This window comes from Nicotiana sylvestris, chromosome 6 (assembly GCF_000393655.2).
Source record: "Nicotiana sylvestris chromosome 6, ASM39365v2, whole genome shotgun sequence".
In the NCBI taxonomy this organism is placed as follows: domain Eukaryota; kingdom Viridiplantae; phylum Streptophyta; class Magnoliopsida; order Solanales; family Solanaceae; genus Nicotiana; species Nicotiana sylvestris.
Genome location: NC_091062.1, coordinates 42,937,512 through 42,954,846, shown reverse-complemented (window position 1 = coordinate 42,954,846; position 17,335 = coordinate 42,937,512). Strand labels below are relative to the sequence as shown.

Here is a 17,335-nt window from a genome sequence, read left to right as displayed (position 1 = left end):
TTAATTGAAAAGAAAAGTATGGGTCAAATGGCCGAGCAAGTTAAAGAAGGTTCATGTTATGCACGGCCAATTCTCCAGCTTATGATTCGAATAGGAAACGTGAATATATCAAGAATGTTCAAGCAATAGATTGATCTGGTGAATTATTTGACCATTTCAGTTGCAACATATTTTTCTAGTTTCTAGCAATTTTGTCATTACAGTTTGATATTTATGTGCAAATAATCCTCCAATTGGAGCGTGGCCAAACGAATCGTACTTCTCGCAACATAAGAAATGAAGCACAAGGGTAAAGTGGAATGAAAATTGGAAAAATAACTTTGTACAGCCGCTTGCAAAATAATACCCCAAAAATGTATATATATATATATATATATATATATATATATATATATATATACAAATTTATATACTTTTGAGGCAACCGAATATAAATAATCTTGACTGCGGGCTAAAAGTGATCTTCGCTAACAAATTTTTTAAAAAGAAAATAACAGGTAATTTGTCAAGGCCGAATACTAGGCGTAAATCAACTCCAACTTACTGTATTGAGGGAATAATGCACTTTTTTATTTGTTTCCTCCAATAAGGAAATATCTCATAAGCTATGCCGTCTTCTGTTATACCACCCCCCACCCACCCACCCCCACTACTCAAGGAAGATGACTAGGTGATATATTATATATAGGGGGTATAGTTCTTCATTTCCTGTTATTAATCTTTTATTTCTCTAATTTGGCAAAGTTTGAGAAATAACCAGAATTTAAACTCCTGATATTACAATTTAAATTATGCTTAGTTATTGCACTATTCCGTTAAAGAATGAATTATTTGACATAATAAAAATAGGGCTGCACGTGAAAGAATATGTTGATAGATAGGTCATCAAAAGAGGAAGAATTTGACTGCAAGCAACTAAGATGGTAAAATTTAGACAAATTGGTAGACTTACGAATTCTTCATATGTTCTAGATTAATTAAAGAGAAAAATTCGTTGCTAACGTCTTTAACTGAAAACAACCAAACGCACAAATCACTTCATGACTTCATGTTGTATACAACAACAATAACAACGGCCCAGAGTAATCCCACAAGTGGGGTCTGGGGAGGGTAATATGTACGCAGGCCTTACCCCTACCCCGAGGGGCAGAGAGGCTGTTTCCAGGAGACCCTCGGCTCAAGAAGGCAACAAGAGACGATATATTAGTACCATTAATAGAATCATAATAAAATAACAGCAATATAAGAAATACGAAATAAATTCAAAGTACAATAATAACCATCAGATAAAGCCCTACATCAGTAGATAACCACTAAAATCCTAGAACTAAATCCTAACTGGCTAGTCTCACTCTGGTGCACCATAAAAATATTCACAACTTTCCCCTAACCTACAACCTTAATGCTCGACCTCCACAATTCCCTGTCAAGGGTCATATCCTCCGTAATCCTAAGTCGCATCATGTCCTGTTTGATCACCTCTCCCCAATACTTTTTAGGTCGCCCCCTACCTCTCCTCGTGCCCACCACAGCCAGTCGCTCACACCTCCTCGCCGGTGCATCAGTGCTCCTCCTCTGTATACATGTTGTATACATGCCACAATATTGAGTTAATGGTACCTCACTATGTAACTGAATGCACTAAGTAAATTGAGAATTTGACTTGGCAACAAAACAGGATCAACAGATTATTCTTCCATTTCGCTTAATCTATATGGAAAAGTTGGCGACTCGTTAAGCTGCTCAAAGGTGGTTTAACCATTTTGTTGAAGAAAAGAAAACCCAGACTTATCTTTAGAAAAATAATTCTAGTAGCTAGGACTTAGGAGCACAATTGCATTCATATAATATACTTATAGACTAGATTATATTTATTGTAGCTAAGTCCTATAACATGTAATATTCACACGTTGATAGTTATATTTACAGTTAGTACAAAGTCCACTAATCCTAACTCTGTGTGTAAAAGCTTGTTCATTTTGCAAATCCGAAATTCGGATAAAGAGAGAAGATTGTGATAGATTGACGATCAACATAAAACTAACCAATTCGTGATGAATTTAGGGATGACAATGGGGCGGGGAAAATTTGAACGTTGGCGAGGTGGTTTGCGGTTGCGGGCGGGGCAGGTTCAATTTTTAAATAAAAAAAATAATGTGGGGCGGGGAGGATCACGGGTGGAGATTTAATTTTTTTGAACTAATAGACATAAAAGCTAAATATTAAAACCCTAGTCACACCACATTGGTTGTAGTGCATGCGTTAATTTTTTGTGTGTAATGGATATTCTCACTAAACCATAGTAATTTAATGGGATTAGTGGTAAATTAAGGTGATTATAGGTGTTAATTAGCAGAAGGAAAAGTTTGCCGCAATCGTACAAAAATGTGCCTGCATAAGATTCAATTTGGTCCTTATGTGTATTGAAAAACAATGACAAGGCTACTTCAAAAAAGCTAAGTATATCAAAGAAAGAGAGAACAATTTGGATATAATTAATTATTTTGTTAAAAAAATCAGATTTAAGTTTAATTTTTTGAAAAAGAAAGAATTTTATTAAAAAGAATTGCGGGGCGGGTAAACGCGGATGGAGTGCGGGGCAGGTGAATGCGGGTTTAAATCCTATGCGGGGTGGAGCGGGTTAAAATTGCGCGGGTTTAGACAGAACCCGCCCGCACCCGCCCCGCCCCGCCTGGCATTCCTAAATGAATTCTTATAATACCAGGATCACTAAAGCCTACCATTGATTCATGAGGTATCTTCCTATCACATACTTATGTATGATTATACAATTTACCAACTCCACTTATTTGGCTGATGTATCATAGTAACTTAGTTTTCTCACGTATGCACGTCGATCTACGTTTTCAACTTTGTCAAACTCTTGTCCTCCCTTGTAATTCTTAATTAATTTGTTTTTTCTTCTTTGTTTCTTGTTTCCTTTTTTCTCCATATTTTCCTAGCTTTTCCCTTTGTTTATATATATATATGAAATGGGCATGCTCTGGATTGTAGAAAGGAAATAGATCCAAGAGATTGGTGAAAAACAAAAATTATAGTATAACTTTTCTTTGTTTTTCTGTATTTTAATTTAGTTTTTTTCTTTGTTGGGGTTTGGTCTTTGAACTAATAAAGTTGTCAAAGAAGTTTCACTGGTTTGACGGATTCAAATTGAAGAGTACCAGCTTAGGGGCCCACACTTCTAAACCATGATGAAACTTCAACAAAAACTTATTATGCTTTCACAGAATTTCAACCCTTTATCCAGTGGAGAACTGAAATTGGTGGAAATACACTTTAAGAAAATGGTGGGTTGGGGCTGCTGCAAAATGGATAGTTAATATTATACTCGTACAAATAATTAGTGATTCCCCCTAAAAATTCAATCTAATTAATAAAATGCGAAGATACTTTTGACCAGAAGAAAGTCTTGTTAAAATTATGTGCAAATAGATTACCGCCAACCTACAACACTAGGGGCTTGTTTGAAAAGTTACTGTGTAGTTGAATTTGGGTGTAATATATACCGTGTATTTGGGGTAAAATTGATTTATAACAGATGGTCGAATGGTAGCATGACACGTGAAATCGAAGGTAAGTAAGAGGCAAGACAAGCAACAACCAATACCGAACACAACGAATGTAATCGACATAAGGTAAATCCCGAAGGGAGCATAGTTAACGGGAGGAGATCAAGGGTTTGCCATCGGATAGCATCCAATGAGGGAATATTCTCTAACATTAAATGAGCAACTGTTGTAGAGAATATTTGCATTCATAGTCTGCCGTAATATATTCATCAATGACTTTTTAATTATCATTTAAGAGCAGCTTGATCCTAAGATCTTGTTTCCTAGGTAAAACTATAAATAGCAGGCTCAACAACCATAGTAAGGGACGCAATTTTCTGCGGACATAAGTTATATTTTACTTTTGCTCTCATTTTATTTGCACTTTATCATTGCCTTCACTTTTGCCCTCAGAGGCATTGCACTTAGAGTCAGGTGATGATAGACTATAATTACGTATTTTAGTCGCTTATTACACTCAAATTTACTGCACTTTAATTGAGTTTGAGCTTTAATCGCTAGTGTCTTGCACTAATTATATGTTTTATGCCTTGTAGGAGTGATTTTGAGCTATGCAGATGTTATGGAATGAATTCAAGTGATTTGAAGCTTTGAAGTCTGAGTAAAAGCCCAAGGAATTAAGCCGAGATCGTATTCGGGTATCAACGGATGATAGAGCAACAAAACGAAGAATCGAGTAGGCATATTGCGTACTGTTTATTAAAATGCACATAATTTTTCGCTCAGGACTCCATTTTGGCTCCACAATATATGGTTGGAAAGCTAACTCAAAGAGATACAACTTTCATGTTTTACGTTTTTAAAAATTACAAACTAAACAGGGTGAAAAATGCGGTCGAAAACGCGACCGCGGACCTGACGCGGACTGAGGTAGTACACTAGGAAAGTACCGCGCCCGGACTGCGGCCGCGGACGTCCAGGCCTAGAAACTTGTCCTTTTTCGCGTAGGAGAAGGTATAATTGTTTGGGCCCGACCCTACTTGGTATATATACATGGAAAACGGTATTTTGCGGGGAAGAGACTAATTTTTGACACAGATTCGACCTAAGGAGGCAGAGACACAATAGGAACAAGGCGGGGAATTCTTCTACGAGTTTTTCCTTCTTCTTCCTATTTTTCATTTTTGGTTATGACTTTTAGTATTGTAGTTTTACATACAATTATGAATAGCTAATTTGTTATCAATGGTTTTGATGGAACCTTTTGTAGGATAAATTCTTGTTATGTTTTTATATAATTGAGCCGTAGTATTTTCTCTATTTGTTCAACTATATTATTCTTGTGGTTGATTGAAGGGCCCTCAATTAGCTGTGCCTATTTAGTATGTATTACTCGGGAGAGAGTACATATTTAGGTAGTTGTTGAACAACATCACTCCCGACGTATGTGAAGAATCAATAAACAAGGGTTTAAAGGTGGGATTAGGGATAACGAAAACTTGGGTGCGATCTAAGTGAGCTGTAATTAAAGCCAGCTAGTGTAACTCAGGAGAGTATGTCTAGCAAATTGTCGTAATTACTCGAGAGAGAATTACAACACGCAGAACGTTCATGATCGGTAGAGAATACTTAGGCGAAATTATAGAAGACATAGTGGGGAGGATTCCGACAATTGGAAAAATCATAACTTTAGACCTCCTTAATCTTTTTTCCAACCTGTAGTATCTTTAGTGTTAATTTATTATTTTAATTTGTTAGTTAGTTAGTTAAACACAAGAATCTTTATATCTATAAGTTAGGAATTGTTCAAGCTTGTATTCTTGGCGATAGTGAACAACTGTAGCTAAGCCTTAGTTCTTTGTGAGATTCGACGGCGGACTTGTAAATCGGATTATATTTGCATTGATCGCTTAGTCCTTTTTATAAAGCATAGTTGGGGTGATTATCAGGCTTGTCATCTTCTTCAATTTCAATTGCTAAATGTCACTTTCAGTCTTATCTCTCTATCATTTTCGGATCAAATCAGTTCGCTTGTCTATAAATCACGTAACAAATACGGGTAAGCATATTTCTGTATGTTATATATAAAAAAATAATTAATTATACACTTTTACAACTATCAAACGTAAATAGTTTCGGGCTAAAAGTAATCTTTGGCCAAAAAATATCTCATCTTTGGATAAACTTAACCTCGGAGAAAAAGAAAAAAATAGGGGACTACAGCGTCTGCTGACGTAACAGGAATCTTCGTCGTTTGTCAATTTGTCTTTGGCTCATTGGATGTCGAGAGGAGACCTTCCACGCAATTTCACGCCGTTGTCCGTTAAAGAAGTTAAGCCTCAATTCGGCAGACACATCAATATCAAAACTGAAAGTCCATCCATTCCCAAAAAAGAATTAAAAAAAGAAAAGAAAAGGAAACATAACTCATTTAATTTCTTTGAATTGTATAAGCGCTTCCATTGAACTAACTTATTTAGAGTGGTAGATCCAGAGGGTAACGCACGGGTCTCGGGTACCTAGCAGCTTTTGCATAGTCTTTATATATATGTTAAAATTTTTATTAAAAAATTTATAAATATTTGATTGTGAACTCAATTAATAACTTGAGATCTTTCCCATTAATTTTATAGTCTGAACCCACTTGATTCAGGAATCTCCTACTGGATCATCACTAATTAAATTGTTATAATATTCAAAAACTCCACTTAGTAGTATGTAGTTAATTAAGAAAGGTAGCAACTTCATAAGCTCGATCAGTTCTTCGACCAATTTAAAGACATTGAAATTCTCACTGTGGTGAACGTACATAGCAGTTGTGCTAAAGGATATATACATCATTCTTTTATTTTATTACTATGTTTTAACACGTCTCTTAAAAAGGTGATTAATATTTTTGTCGACACCAAATACTTCTTTTTGATAATTGATGGTTATGAGATTTGAATTTAGAAGTTCTGATTTTCCTAATATCATGTTAAATTAATTCTATATCTTACTTCATCCAGAAGTTTAAGGGGTTACGAGAAATATCCACTTATTTTTTAAATAGTAAATGTTTTAACAGGTTTAAATGACGTAAATAGGACATGGGCAGAGCTAGCCCTTTGGATACGGGTTTCGGCTGAACCAGTAACTTTTGTCTAAACTCTGTATTTGTCTTAAAAAATTATTGAATTATGCACAGATTATCAATTTAGAATCCAGTAACTTAAAAAAATACAAAATCCATAAATTTCAAATTATGACTCGGCCTCTGAAATAGGATGCATTTTTTCACTTCCGTCCCTCTCTATTTAAGCTTTACCACGGTCAATATAAGTGCAGCATGTGCTGATCAACCCCCCTTCAACTAATAATCCACTTTATATTTTTGTTCAACCTTCTTCTCTTTATATATATAATTTTATCATCACACGAATTTCGATCATTCAAGTCTTTCTTAATTAGGAGATTTCTTCTTCATTCTTAACTGTATGAGCTTTGCAAGTTTTCAGTAACTTTTACTTTTCAAAATTTATTTTTCTGGCCAAGTAAAGCATCTTCTATCTCTGATTCTACGTCTTCCTTTGTTGCTTCCTCTGAGAACTTCTTGTGGAGTTTCTGGAACAAAAATTTATATTGCTAAATTAGCAGTTAGTCCACAGGATCGCAACTATGGTCAACAATATTGCAAAGTCATCACTTCACAATTTCTTCCACAAAAGGTGCATATATATATGCTCTCTAATTAATTAATTAATTTTCTGAACTGCCATTGCATGTGTACGTTTAGTATGATCTGTCTACATCTTTTCAATTTTTCGTTATTGGGTGTTAGTTTGATCAATCTTCAGAGTTAAGTGTAATAGAATAATTTATTTTTTTCCAATATTCAAAAGCAAATTTAGAAGTTTAAACTTTTTCATATTAAAATTAGCAAATAAGAAAATACTTCATAGTATTATTAGTCAAAGTAAATTAACTCTGAGAACAAAAAGCATTTGGGAGGAAGAGTAAAATATATTCTTCCTTTAGTTTCCTACTATTTGCTTTAATTTCCTTCAATTTGTCGAAGATATATAGTGACCAGAAGAGGGGATGTAACTGACATTGGTTGTTCTTGGTCAGCATCAATTTTAATTTTGGTGATCATATATACACACAATTTCTTTTCCCACATAAAACTGATAAAATTACAATAGGAATTGAGACATTATTGAAATTCTTCAGCTATATTAATTAGGATTTCAAAAGGAATATAGGACATAATAAAAAAATGAAAGGTTTGACACAAGAACAAAACAAACCTGTTCATTAAGTCGTATATTTGGACAAAGACCGTTGTTGTTGTTAAGAAAAAGGATGGCTTCTTGATGCTTATAAAGCAACTCCAAATATAATACATGGGCATTAATGAGTCTATATGGACAAATGACTTTCGAAAAGTAATCATAGATACATATTCCATCCTTTTTCCGGACACAATTTAATTAGATGAAGTTTAAGATGTTAATTGACTTGTATATTATTTATTAAATTTTAATATTAGTACGTGTGCATGAGACATTATTGTGTTATTTACACCAAATGACCACTTTTGTGTCCAGCCTTGTATTTAGAAGTTGACCACCTTTTCAAATTTAGACTCGTACCTTACTTATCAGTTTTGAATTTTAAACTTTAGACCCGGTGATCCCAGTTGAACTTCAGACCACTGGTCTAATTCCAAAAAGTGATCAATTTCTAATTAAAAGCCAGAAAAGTGGCTATTTGTGTAAATCATGACATTCCATAATATAATGGCATAAGAATATAGTTTCCTATATGTCATAGTAACGTAAAAATTCCTAATATAATTTAGGATTGGTTGAGTATGACTTTAGCCCAAGAATTGGACTTCTAAGACAATATAATATTCCAAACAAAATAAGAAGATCAAATATGTTAGAACAATTTTTTTCCTATGGTAATCCGTAGCTTAATTATCACAAAATTTTATGCAAAAAACTCAAGAAGCAGATACTTAATTTCCTAGAATTTAATTAAATTAGATAAATATAAAGCAGAAAATTTAGGAAAAAAGGATGAACTCCTTAATGGAATAGCAAGAACCTAAATTTGATTGCTCCTAAACGTGGCTATAGAAATGTAACCATTTCCACTATTCTGCACTGTCTTTATGTAGTTTGTAGAAATTGTTATTGTTTCATGGTCATTATGACAATTTACAGTTGAATTCTTAAACCATATATATGGCCCTTGTTTGCAGTAATAAAGCACCAGTTGTAGATTGTGAAGCTGAAAGCTTTTTGAAGGATTATTACATTCCAGATTACATACTACTACCTCTACCTGAAATAAATATACAGAATGACTATGACGACATAGCTTCTTGTCCTGTACTTGTATTCATCAACTCCAAAAGTGGTGGTCAACTAGGGGGCCAACTTCTTTTGACATACCGTACTCTTCTTAACCAAAATCAGGTAAACCTCTGTTATACTTTTACAAAATACTTTTTTTACTCTGTTCCAAAATAAATGATACATTTCTAAATTAGAAAATAATTACTCTTTCATTTTTACCCATTTTAGTCTTAATGAGACCACACAAATGGCGTGACCACAAAACTTTACCCCTTAAGCTTGCTTTTAAGACCACAAATTTCAAGTCTTCTTTTTTCTTCTTAAACTATGTGCCAGTCAAATTAACTCATCTAGATTGAAACTGAGGGAGTAAAATGTTAACTCAACTTGTATATATTGTTGGAAAATTGTGACACCAACAACAATAACAACAAACTCACTAGTTTCCCACAAGTGGGGTCTGGTCTGGGGACGATAAGATGTACGCAGCCTTACCCCTACTCTTGGAAAGGCAGAGAAGCTGTTTCCGAGAGATCCTCGGCTAAAGAACGACTGAAAAAGAAAAGGTAATTGCAACAAATAGGAATAACAGCAAGATAAAATAAGATTGAATCCAAGAATACAATCAAACTGTAGGTAGTAATAGTCATCTATGGATAAAAGATATCATACTAACACTAATGCTAGCAAACTGAGTAAGACAAAGACAAACGCTCGACTACCTATGAACCTTATATCCTAATCTTTGACCTCCATACCTTCCTGTCTAGGACCATGTCCCCAGTCAGCTCCAGCTGCGCCATGTCCCGCTTAATAACCTCTTCCCAAGACTTCTTAGGCCTACCTCTACCCCTTCTGCTACCCATCGAGGCTAACCGCTCGCACCTTCTAACTAGGGCTTCTTGTTGGAAAATTGTGAAAGTTGTATAAATGCAAAGGTTAAGTTATTCAATGACTGTTTTCAGGTGTTTGATTTGGGAGAAAAGGCACCTGACAAGGTTCTACATCAATTTTACTCCAATTTAGAAAAGCATAAGCAAAATGGAGATAGCTTGTCACATGAAATTGAAAGGAGATTGAGAATCATTGTGAGTTTTGGTTATAAATTGAAGTATTACTTATTTGTTATTTGATTGATATATCTGAAGTATATTTAGTCACATAGGTAGCAGGTGGGGATGGAACAGCAGGGTGGATTCTTGGTGTTGTTTCAGATCTTAAATTGGTTCATCCACCTCCAATTGCAACTGTGCCATTAGGAACTGGAAACAATCTACCTTTTGCCTTTGGCTGGGTAAGACACTGAGATCACATTATCTGATGGAGCAACTTATTCTATATATGGCACTTGAACACATTGCCATAATTATCCCCCGACTCAATAGATGTAATTCCGCTGTTTCTAATACTCTTTACAAGTATAAAATAAAAAAGGTGTTGGTCTATATGCAGAATAATGCCCTTTGTGTTTAGACGCCGATCTAGTATATAGACACTGAGTGCACGTGCACCCACTGCTCGTGCTCAAACAATGTATATCTGCATAAAAGTTTCAACGCTGCCTTTAAATTCTTGATTTGTTTATGCCTATGTTAGTCACATTCCTTTTATAGAGTACTCTTGTAGGTATTCTATCAATTAACTTTACATCTGCTTGAGAATATGTCTAATGATTGCAGGGGAAAAAGAATCCCGGTACTAGTTGCCAGTCAGTGAAGTCATTCCTGAGTCAAGTGAAAAATGGAAAAGAAATGAAAGTTGACAGGTAAAGTTGGTTTTAATTGAGTGGTGAATTTGAAGGTTCTCTGCATACCTGCTTGTCAACAAATACATAAGTGTTTCCCCTGATGTTATCATGCCTTAGTTATTGCTGTAAATATCTGCTTTGTCTTGGCTTGTAATACACCATTCCATCAACTAATCTTCACTACATACAGTGTCCAATACTTCCTCAACTATCCTGCATTAATTTGAATAATGCTAGGGGTTTTTACTGGCAGAGGCGAAGCCAGAATTTGAAGTTTATGGGCTCTGAATTTTCCACAGAACACATAGTTCGTCTTAGTTACTGGGTTCATAATTAAATATTTATACATATTTAATGAATTTCCTTGAATAAATAAAACGTTTAAGCAAAAGTGACTGGGTTTGGCCGAACCCGCACACTGTAGGCTAGCTCCGTCTCTGTCTACTGGCAGCTTTAAGAGTGAAGAAAACCTAAGAACATCATGATGATAGCTTTTCTAGATTTCTGACTTTAAAATATCGGATCATGAATAGAACTCTTAGCAGAGATTTTTACACCATCTCTAGGTATTCCTAATCTAAACATTATAGCTGGCAGGATGTTTTTATTTATTTAAAAGTTTTAATAGTGGTGTCTGGGCCAGCTTGCACACACCTCAACTATTCTATCAGATACCTGCTACATCCCATCCGTGCAGGATAATATACTTGCAAACATCTAGTTTCAGTAACTCCTGATTCTAATTACTTAATTTCTTTTGTTAAACTGAAGTGTGGTTGCTGTTAAAATCATGACTCTACTGAATTTTATGTGAACAAAGAAGATTTATCTTAGTATTCTATACTTTGAGTCAAGAATATACCTTTTGAGATATATTAGTGTGTATAACATGAATCTGCAACTTTTGCTACCTCCATTGGCTGGCTGGATTTCTAGCTCCCTACAATGCACGGACAAGTTTTTCGGCATAAAGATGATCCATTTACCATAGACTACCTTTTCATTAAGTAAACCTGAAATCTTCACTTGGCTGACATGATGGTTATTACGTTTCAGCTGGCATATTCTTATGAGAATGAAGGCTCCAAAAGAAGGTTCTTGTGTTCCTATTGCACCTCTTGAGCTACCACATTCATTGCATGCTTTTCACCATGTGTCTCGAGTTGATACTTTGAACAAGGTATCAAATTGTTCAGTCCATTTTTCTTTTGTTTAGTGTATAAGTCAGCTAAAAATATATTCCAGCAGAGAGTATCTAGATTTTCCCTTTCCGTCGTCTACTGGAAATGTGCTGCTTATTAATTTCTTGTGCTTAAGTAAATGAAATCTTACAACTAGAACAATGTTCCACCTTAAACATCCTTTCTAGATGCTAGAATACATCTGATATCTGATTGATTGGGTTAAAAAATAACTTGTTGATCTTATACCTTGCTAATTTTTGCTTGAGAAGTCTGATACTCTCGCTAAGGAAATGAATAAGTTAATTTGATTTCACCTGCTTAAATTTATCTCCCTCTTATCATGCATTGCTTTACCTTAAGGTGCACTGTGCCTATTTCCAGGAACACCATCATATATTTCGAGGAGGATTTTGGAACTACTTCAGCATAGGCAAGTGTTTTAATCCCTCCTCTGAAATATATCTTTTATTGGTTATTGTAGTATTCAAATACTCCACTTCAGCACTTGAAGCTTAAATGAATTCTATGGGATGGTATACATTTGGCCTATTTATTGAACATTCCAGACAAATTGGTTTATGACACCCTTCTCTATCTAATGCAAAGCTATACAAGAGGTCTACATTCCCTAGAAGCACTGCATTTTTTAATCAGTGTCATGATTTTATCAAGAACTTAATTCTTGCATTATCTAGTGTTGTATTCTTTTCATTCCCGAGTAGAAGCTTTTCACTTTCATTTTTCCGTAACTTGCAGGAATGGATGCTCAAGTTTCATATGCATTTCACAGCGAGAGGAAGCTACATCCAGAAAAGTTCAGGCACCAGTTAGTTAATCAGGTTCTCCTTACTGTCATTTGGAACATGGTGTCATTTAAATTTCACTACTTGTGGTTTGTTTTTATGTTCTGAAGTAGCTTACAAGTCTCTTGACATGTCAAATACGGCTGCATAATTCTAGATACCTCTGCAACGAATGGTCTCCCATTGTGGATGTTTGTTCAATTTCATCTTTTTTCCTATGCTTCTTAATGGTGGTCCTTTTGTTTTCTATTTGTTCAATTACTTTTATTTGAAATCATCTCTGATAGTCCTTTCTCTTTTTTTACGATTTGTTTAGAGAACTTATGGAAAGCTTGTATGTAAACAAGGATGGTTTTGCACTTCTTTCGGGCATCAATCTTCAAGGTTAGTCTTCTAGTCAAGGTTAACCTGTATATATCGATGGTCATATCATGTGTTTCTTTATTTGTTTTAACACAGTCCATTACCTTTCTCCCCTGCCACTGCCAGTATGAACATCACTATGGTTTAGGAAATATTTTTAGTGATAGTTAGTTCCAAGAGGTTTCTTTTTGCATGTGCTAGAAGAAGGAAGATAAAACTATTATTTATGACCTAGCGACAAAACATTTTAGATATTTAATGAACTATATGGCCATAATGCCAGGAAATGGACCTTCCGTAATATCATAGTCTATGTTATTAGGAATATGTGGTATAGCATCAGCATATTTATCTCATTATGAATCCTCAGTACCATTCTCATGCTTTATATTTGCCTTTATTTGATATCAGATAGTTGTGTAACATGACATTTATGATCTTGGCATCTTTACACTTTGTCACCAACTGCAGAGAATTTATTCATATGTCTATTGATCTATGTTTTGTGTTCCATTAGTATGTGAGGATGGTGAGGCAACAGTCCTCTCTGATAATGACAGGTCATTTCAAACTAAACACTGAATGAATCCGTTTTTTTTCCTGCAGAAACATTGCACAGCTAGCAAATGTCAAAATAATGAAAAGGCCAGGAGAATGGATAGACCTTCACATACCTAAAAGGTAGTAGTATGATGCTCTATAACCTGCACCATTTGCTTGTTTCCTTTTTTTTACTTTTAGATCTCCAGTAGGTGAATAGATGACAAAAGTTTTGGAAACCTTCACAAATAGATGTTCATGAGCTGGTAAAGACCTATGATATTGTTGTTGCTTGTGGTTGTATGTGCAGCATTAGGTCTATCGTCTGCCTTAATTTGCCCAGCTTTTCTGGAGGACTTAATCCTTGGGGAAAACCTAACAAGAAGAAGCTGCATGAAGTCAGTTTCTATATTTTCCTTATATCTATGATGAATACTGTGTTAATAAGATTAGTTGGCTGTATTCGTCTAGTAAAACATTTTCTGTATTGCTTTATGTTTTTTACTTTAACAGAGGGACCTTACTCCTCCATATGTTGATGATGGTATGCTTGAGGTTGTTGGTTTCCGAGATGCTTGGCATGGACTTATTCTGTTTACTCCAGGAGGACATGGGACGCGTCTTGCACAGGTTTTTATATTAGAAAAAATTCTTGGGATCGGTATATATTTGATCAATTCAATGTGTTTCTCTAGTGCATTTTGTTAAGTTGTTTACCTCGAAAATACGAGTAACAATTAAACTTGTTTGTGGTTTTAAAGATATGTGATTTAGTTCAATACTAATTAATAACCAAGAAATCTGACGTATAAATGAAAGAAATAAATTGAATAAAACCAGTGTTTAAGCAAGTCTTGACCTTGAGCTGTGATGGCCTTGAGGTTGGTCAATAAGAACAGTAAAATAAAGACAATGAAGTTTAGAGACAATTCTGATGAAATATGAGCAAGAAAGTAAGAGAGTATATTCTTTGCCAATGATTTGATGATGACTACAAATGATTGGGGTCCCCTTTATATAGCAGGGGAATCCTAAATAAGGTACATTTCTATTTACAGTTAGGAATCTTATTGTGACAGCTGTCTAACCGCCTAGTACGGATTCGTACCAACTCGTACAAATCTATTCCAGAATTCACGCCATGATCTTGGAGACGTGGCGGGAATCTTGCTTTTTCTGTTACAAACCCATAACGGCATCATCTCGGGGTTGGGCATACTCGGCTTCGGTACCCATCGCGTACTTCGATCTTCGAGCCTTGTACTCTATCATCGGGCTCGAGCTTGGTCCATCGGGCTCGAATTCGACCCACCCTGAACTCGGGCTTGAAGCGAACCTTCGAGCCCGTAAAATCGGGCATAACCTGATTTCGACCGTATACATAAGTTCTTTGCTTAATAAGTGCTCATAATACAGAGAAGCTACATGCTCTTTGTTTTTATCATGGATTTATAATGTTGTTATGTATTTTATATTCTGCAGGCGAACAGAATTCAATTTGAGTTTCAGAAGGGTGCAACTGAGCATACATTTATGAGGATGGACGGGGAACCATGGAAGCAACGCCTTCCCACGGATGATGACACGGTGGTCATAGAAATATCCCATTTTGGTCAAGTGAACATGCTCGCCAGTCCACCTTGCCGATCCAGAAGTATCAATGCGCCTACCTCAGATCACTTTCAGGAGGAAGAGAAAGACAACAATCATGAAAAAGATTTTGAAGACGACTCAGAAGAGAGGAGAAAGTTGGGTGCAGCTGACACTTTCCGGATACCAGATGGTTTTGACATAACACGTCTCTAGTTAGGTGTTTTGAAGGTCTTGGTGGATAAAGTTATCCGATACTTCCGCTGATAGGAGGTAGGATGTACCAGATAAAATAGTCGAGGTATGAACACGCTCGCCGGGACACCACCATATAAAAAACAGTTTAGGCCTTCGGAAGCAGCTACATCATTTGATCATGACACCAATTATAAAATTGTATATTAGTATTAATAGTTTGCATTACTGGCATATTACCAGTTTGCTTCTAGTCTCACTTATTTTTTCTTTCTTTTTTAACCCACATAAATAGCTCTCCGATTTCTTCTAATGTGGAGGTGCTCTACCAACTTAGCAATTATCACTCTTTAACTTCAACTGAGTATTTCAATTCTAGATAGGTTTTGTTACTAGTCCTCGCTGTTTTGGCTAATATGATCTATGTAATGTATAACAACCTTTAATGCCCTGAATTTTCATAATAATATCTTGTGCAATGGTGATTTGCTGTACTTGCTTGAAGCAAAATGTTGATGTCACAGTCAGTGCTTGACGTTTAGACCTCGTATAGCAATGATAATGAAAAATGGCAGAATAGACCCAAGGAATGTCTGTAAGTTGAAAAGTGTTAAAAAAATGGCACAATACCAAAACGTCCCCAACTTCATCTTTTAATTTCTTCTTTCCAAGTTTACAGGAGTTTTTGATATTTCAAGTTTCTTGTTAGAACTTACAAATCTTATTGAAGTGATATCTCCTATAATTAATAAATTGGAAAGCTGTAACATAAAAAAAAACGTTCTAAAGAAGCTTGTGTGTTATATTTGTTTGACCAAAAAATATAAGCTTTCGGTTAAACTATTAAATTTTATGTAATAAGGGGTTAAACTTAGTTAATAATAATATCTCTAGATATAGAACATTACAGCATGGATAACGTAGGATAAAGTCGGTGGGAGATTGAAAATAACACACATTTAATATTCCAAAAAGTATGGATAATAATGGGGAATAACTAGCAATAAATGACATTTATGTAAATAGGGAGAATGATTCACCCAATAATTAATGAAATGGATGATTGTTCCTTCTGATAATGATGAACAACATACAAATCCTCGAATGTTCGAATTATTTGCAGATCTGATAGAAAGATATGGAATGAGGTGTGCAAGAATATTGTAAAAGGTAAAATTTGTATCTTTGCTAGAGAGAGAATCTTCTTCTGAAAAGTGTTCTTACCTGTTGCGGAATATCGTGAGTTAACTAGCACACAATCACACACAAAACAAATAGAGAAGAAAAATCAACACATGGATTTAACAAGGTTCGGCTAAGCCTAATCTCCGGGGCAAAAGCAGAGAGAGTTTTCCACTATGAATGAGAAGAAAAGCACAATACAATCTATAGAATCCCCAACTACAACCCCTATATATAGATCCCAAAAGGCCCCAAACATATATGAGAAAGGTTTCCCAATTTGACAAGGACTATAGATTTTCCTTTCCCAAATCTATTAGGACAATGAGTTTTCCTAAACCTATAGGGACTGTGAGTTTCCTAAAAATACAAGGAAATAATTCAAGCCACAAATAACAAATCTTCCCCTTGGCTTGAATTCTCTTCATCAACAGGAACAACGTCTCTCTACCTTGCCCTCAGCCCTCGCAAGGGCTCTATTGATTGCCGCACGCATCAACCAAGTCTAGGCAACGCCTAAACTTGTTAAGAGACTTAATCTCTTCAGGCATAGCACTAATCCGTCGATTTGGTTCTGTACCCGAAATAGCTTTTGGATAGTTATAACACTCAAACGCATCAGCGGTTTCTGCAATAACCAAAGCATATCCCACAGGATTCGTATATCCAAGAAGATTCCCATCAACTACGTTTGCAAACCTTTGCGGTCGGTTGATCACTCTCTTCTCTCTGCATGTTGCAATGCTATATGGTTGTTGTTACACATGTGCATCAACATTATCGTCTTGATCAATATTTTGCACCTCCTCCACTCCCTCTACTATAGAACTACTGAGCTGAGCTAGTGGAGATT

General features: G+C 35.4%; 1 protein-coding gene across 1 annotated transcript; it reads left to right on the top strand.

The window, feature by feature from the left end:
• The first annotated feature begins 6,877 nt into the window (after window positions 1–6,877).
• Window positions 6,878–15,794, top strand: LOC104240291 (diacylglycerol kinase 1-like). Its single transcript, XM_009795119.2, has 13 exons — window positions 6,878–7,237; window positions 8,782–8,998; window positions 9,844–9,966; window positions 10,044–10,172; window positions 10,558–10,643; window positions 11,682–11,805; window positions 12,191–12,239; window positions 12,566–12,648; window positions 12,929–12,996; window positions 13,582–13,656; window positions 13,826–13,913; window positions 14,029–14,145; window positions 14,998–15,794. The coding sequence occupies exons 1-13, from the start codon at window positions 7,188–7,190 to the stop codon at window positions 15,319–15,321; spliced, it is 1,533 nt and encodes a 510-aa protein (XP_009793421.2). The 5' UTR covers window positions 6,878–7,187; the 3' UTR covers window positions 15,322–15,794.
• Window positions 15,795–17,335: the final 1,541 nt, after the last annotated feature.

Excerpts from the sequence above, each read along its gene's own strand:
- LOC104240291 (XM_009795119.2), top strand. The coding sequence starts at position 7,188 with ATGGTCAACAATATTGCAAAGTCATCACTTCACAATTTCTTCCACAAA. Across the intron at positions 12,240-12,565 it reads TTGGAACTACTTCAGCATAG|GAATGGATGCTCAAGTTTCA; the intron begins GCAAGTGTTTTA and ends CGTAACTTGCAG. Across the intron at positions 13,657-13,825 it reads GACCTTCACATACCTAAAAG|CATTAGGTCTATCGTCTGCC; the intron begins GTAGTAGTATGA and ends TTGTATGTGCAG.